This window comes from Nannospalax galili, unplaced genomic scaffold (genome assembly GCF_000622305.1).
Source record: "Nannospalax galili isolate Female #2095 unplaced genomic scaffold, S.galili_v1.0 scaffold327, whole genome shotgun sequence".
Lineage (NCBI taxonomy): Eukaryota > Metazoa > Chordata > Mammalia > Rodentia > Spalacidae > Nannospalax > Nannospalax galili.
Genome location: NW_008356950.1, coordinates 1,544,983 through 1,550,154, shown reverse-complemented (window position 1 = coordinate 1,550,154; position 5,172 = coordinate 1,544,983). Strand labels below are relative to the sequence as shown.

The following is a 5,172-nucleotide window of genomic DNA, read 5'->3' as shown; positions in this document are numbered from 1 at the left end:
TTTTTTTCTTCCAACGCTGGACTCCAGAGTGATGGTGTCGCCCAAGGTCTCTTGGGGTCTTCTGCCCTATGAGACAAACCATATAACATATTTCTATGCGGATTTATTATAGTTTATATCTTGCAGGGGATGGAGAAACTTACAGAGACTAATGTCCAGTACCTGGCGCCAGCTCTGTGTGGCAGGCTGCCGCTGTTCCAGATCACCCCCACACCCATCCACAGTCTCTGTTAAGTTTTGTCCATGCATCTTGGGCCCACAGTCTTGCCCCAGGTTGGTAAATACCCCCTCTGGTGAAGCATGTGAGAAGTCAGGGCTACCTTTTTCTCTGTGCCCACTCCATGCATTCTCCATGCCTACCACCTCACGTTCCTGGAAGCTCACAGCTTCCATCCCAAGATGGCGCCACAAGTCCCTCCTTCCATGGCTTACTAGCCACAGCCAATTCTCTACAGCAGGCCTTACCCCTTGGAGGACCCAGGGTCCCTGAGGAACACACTCCACCCCTTTCCTCCGCTCTTACAATCTTTCTGCCAATCTTCTGCTAAGGTCCCTGAGCCTTGGAGGGGGTGACAAATGTAGGGCAATTTCTCTTGTATCATGGTGAGATGGTGATTTCTTGGGCCTCCACATTATTTGTCTTTAAGCTGTGGCCATTGATCTATCACAGTGGTGTTTCTTCTACTATAAAGACAAATGGAAGGAAGTAAATACTTTTAAACAAACATGGATGTAAATATAAATGTCTAGACAGTATCCCAGTAAGTGTACTATATTCATTAAACAGTATACTTGTGATGGCTTCCCCATTATGGCCTGTAGCCTTTCTCAACACAAAGCACTGGCCTGGTCTACAGCACCAGATGTGAGTTCCACCCCTAGGAGTGGGCCTTGTACAATTAGAAATTTGTCAGTTTTAAGTATGTTGTTTGAGCCATTATTACACTTGCAGGCATTGCTTGGCATGTCCATAGTATACAGCACATGGGATCCATTATTGAGTATAATCATAGGGGATCCTTTCTTTCCCAACTATCTTCATTGCATCTTCTGGCAATATGAATGTCATCCATCTAGTGGCATGGAGTTTTGGGGGCTTATCTTAGCTCCATCTATTCTTCTTCTCCCGTGCTCACATCATGCAGTGTCTTCAGCAACATGAGCTTACTGACCTTTCTAGTATACAACCGACATTAATGGCACCAGTCTTGGTGAATCTGAGGACCTCTAGGATTGCTCTCTGACCAACAGCTCATAGGGGATCAACCTACCCCTGGTACTGTAGATTTTAAAAGTTGTATATTTGGGAGTCTCTGTCTTCATCTTACCCAACCATAAAACTCCCAAGAATCTTATAGCTACAGCTGGCCTTTGCTCCTTCAGGTATTTTTTAAACAGGCATCACATCTGTAAAACACTTAAAAGAAGGTTAACTTTATATATTAAATCAATCATAGACAAGGTCTCACACAGCATGGAAAAGTTTTATACATTTGTATTAACTGTTTTCAAAGATCCTTGTTAGGTACCATAACATGGGTAGGAGGCATTAATTTGATTAGCTCTTTACCATCTTTAGTTATCCTTTTGGAGTCATTTTGCACTTGGGGGGGTTTACATGGAGTCCCTTTGTATTCTTTTATTCTTGATATACTTACATGTGTTGGATCCAGTTGCCTGACCCTGCACTGGGATAAGGAGGCAGGGGGATTCCCCCGTTCCTACTGCACCTGTTGGTTCCCTGAGTCTGGCAGGCCCTGGGTCTGCCTCCTGACTGTTGCCATATCTGTCATTTCTCCATTGACCACACCTGATTGCTGGGGGAGGCCTTGGTTGGAAAAACTGCCTTCACCTCTGTTATAGCTTTATCAGAAAAGAAATGCATCTTATTTAATCCTTGGGGACTCTTAACCACCCCGGGACAGTTTTATCCCTTGAATGCCTTTTGCAAACTGTTTTTCTGGTTTTAAAGCCTTCCAGAAACTCATTAGTACTGAATTTGGTTTTCTAACATTTTTTTGGGGGGGGGTGGATTTGGGCTCAACATATGTCTTGCCACATTTGTCTTCAAGTAACCCAAGTAGACCATTTCTTCAGTCTGATTTATTTTATATCTCTTAGAGGATGTTCTGTTATTCTACAGACATGTTTAACATGCTGGTCAGAATCATTTAGATTTGCCAAAGCCTCTCTCACTTTACAAAGATCCTGTCCCATTAAAGGGCTTAGTAAAACTATTAAAGCCCCATACCATTCTCAAGGTCCCAGTTGACTTAAGCTTTCTTTCATATCTCTGGTGAACACAGTCTTATCTGGCCCAGTGAACAAACATCATATATTGCTTTTCTCATACCTAGCTCTCTCAGCAATGCCTGCCCCTCCTTTATAGTCGTCCATCCCCTGCTAATCATGTTAGTCTCCCTTGGTAACAACCATGTGTCTTTACTGCCTTCAACCAGTCACCCCCTTAGGACTGGTCCCCCCCTTGAATTGGCCTAGGTTGAACAGCCTCTATTGTCTCCTTGATTGCTTGCTTGTAAGTTTTTCCAAGTTTTAACAGTTCCAGTGTGGAATATTTCCTAGCTAAAGCACTGTTAGGTTTTTATTTATTTATTTATTTTTTGTATCAGTGGTTGAATCTGAGGGACAGCTTTAGCTACTTTTGTTTTTAGGTAATCTTTTTTTTTTACTATTATCTGTCTTTTCCTCTGTGTCCTTGGACCTTACAAGTTAAAGTGTCCCACTTTTTTTTCTCTCTCAAGCTCTTCAACTGGATCTGCCAGGACCTGCCTAGCCTTTTCAGCTTCCCCTGCCTTGGGCACATCTTTTATTATACAAAGTGGCCACGACCCCTCTCTGGGCACTCCATTTGTGTCCAGAGCTAGTAAAAGATTTTTTAGCCTCTGGACAAATTTTAACAAATCTTCACATACTGGCAACACACCCACATATTTACAGCACAGCTGCGACCCACGCTTCTGCACGGCCGGACCCTTTTAAGTTACATATTTTACAATACATTGTAAAAACCACATCAGCACCACCATCATCTCTCTAGTTTTTTCCAAATTTACATGGTTTGTCAGCAACTTCATCCTGCTGACTACGTGAATTTTGTCACCCGAGTTCTCTCAGGGTCTCTTGTGCTCTCAGACAAACCATATAACATATTTTTATGGGAATTTATTAAAGTTTATACCCTGAGGGGGTTAACTCACAAAGAGGCAAACACCGGGTGCCCATCTCTGTGCCATGTCTCTGAGCCCACCATTCCAGATTGCCAGCATGCCACTCCACATCACTCCTGTGGCCTGCCCACAGTCACCTCAAGGTTTGTGGGTCCGTAGTCTTGCACCAGGTTGGTCAATGCTGGGCGATTTGTTCTTGTGCATGGCTCCTGTCCAAGATGGCGCAGAAAGCCCCTCCTCCCATGGCTAGCTCTTCACAGTCAATTATCCTCAGCAGCCCCCACCCTTGGAGGAAATAGGCTGTTCAGGATACAGGATCTGACACCCTCTTGACTCCTGTTTTCCACATATGTGTGCATTCATACACAGGGACATGGATATATACACATAACCATGAATAAAACCTAATTCTTTTTTAAAGTGTGCTCTGACATTGTCTCTGGATGAAGTGATAATCAGCACTTTGTTCTACAGATAAAGATTTTTATCTTTATGTGTTACCTCTTTTTGCTGCAGCTGACTCCGGCATACTGGGGATATCCTCAGACCAAGTTATGCTTTTGCCACCACCCAAGCATGAAATGAGTACTTCTTATCATGTTTCTGGCTGTCAATCATCCTTTCCTGAAATAATGGAAAATTGGAGTTCCTTCTATCAGGTTCTTTTAAGTTTTGTATCACATACTGGCTTGTCACTTAATGCTTTTTGTAGAAGAGTGCTTTTGTACATTTTATACTATTTTCCTTAATATGAAAATGCAAGCAGTACAGTAGATATTTTACTAATATATGTTGTAGAATTGCAGTGCATGCCGTAAATGCCAAACATTCCTATACGGTATGAACACAAAATTTATCTTTTCTCTTCACTTGAAGTAAATTATAATAGAAATGGAAAGCACAAAGGGTATACCACACAGGAATAGACAAGCACGTGTGGTTAATTTGAGCTGTAGGTCAACTGTAAGATCTTAAACAAAATGGAATTACACAAATGATTTTACACAGGTCTATTTAGTTTTGTAATAAAATTAATAAAGTATTGCTTGTCAGGTGATCTGTACACTAATATGTTAAATATTAAATGACCTAAAAATATTGGCCAAACATAGACATGGATTAACATATAGAAGTTAAAAGTACCAAACGGTTTTCCCCTTTGCCAATATTAGATGCTAAGATATTACATATATTAATTCTTCCAAGAGTATTCTCACTTCATAAAGAATATTGCTCAACTATATTTCTCCACCAGTTTAAATTTCAGTGACAGCTTCTCACGTAAAATTTCTTCTCTACGATTTTGTACATTGAGTCAACTTCCAGTAAATTTATAGACTTCCTGAAGTACTACTGGAATGCTCAAACCAAATCCTTAGAATACCCTGCCACTGTCTTTAAAGACATGTAAAAATGATTCATACTCTTCTCTTTACTATTTATTTTAATTTTTACAAAATCTTTATTGAGAATTTCATACATGTGTATAAGTTGTTTGGATCAAATCCATGCCCACTGCCTCATCTCCAACATTCCCCTTTCTGAAGGTAATCTTTTAAGGATTAGATACAAGCTCCCAAATACTTTTGATATTTTTGGAATTGGAACGTTTATCTGTCTTTTCCTCTGTGTCCTTGGACCTTACAAGTTAAAGTGTCCCATTTTTTTTTCCTCTCTCAAGCTCTTCAACTGGATCTGCCAGGGCCTGCCTAGCCTTTTCAGCTTCCCCCAGTCTTTTTACCTTAACTGTCTAGCTAATTCCTGCCTCCTATGCTTATCACATCATCCTCTGAAAGGGTTACCATGCCTTGGGCACATCTTTTATTATACAAAGTGGCCACGACCCCTCTCTGGGCACTCCATTTGTGTCCAGAGCTAGTAAAAGATTTTTTAGCCTCTGGACAAATTTTAATTGCCAATAGGGAATAGTGACACAGACCACTCTGGCTTCTTCCATGCTGACCAGGGACACAAGGTGAGGCAA

The 5,172-nt window shown here is 41.3% G+C and overlaps 1 protein-coding gene across 1 annotated transcript in view; it reads left to right on the top strand.

Annotated features, from left to right (window-relative positions):
- LOC103751365 (protein LEG1 homolog) overlaps positions 1-4,599 on the top strand; it is an 18,803-nt gene extending 14,204 nt beyond the window's left edge. Inside the window, exons 3-4 of the mRNA XM_008854758.1 lie at positions 3,663-3,846; positions 4,494-4,599. Coding sequence (XP_008852980.1) covers positions 3,663-3,846; positions 4,494-4,599 — 290 coding nt within the window. The remainder of the gene's footprint in view (positions 1-3,662; positions 3,847-4,493) is intronic.
- Positions 4,600-5,172: the final 573 nt, after the last annotated feature.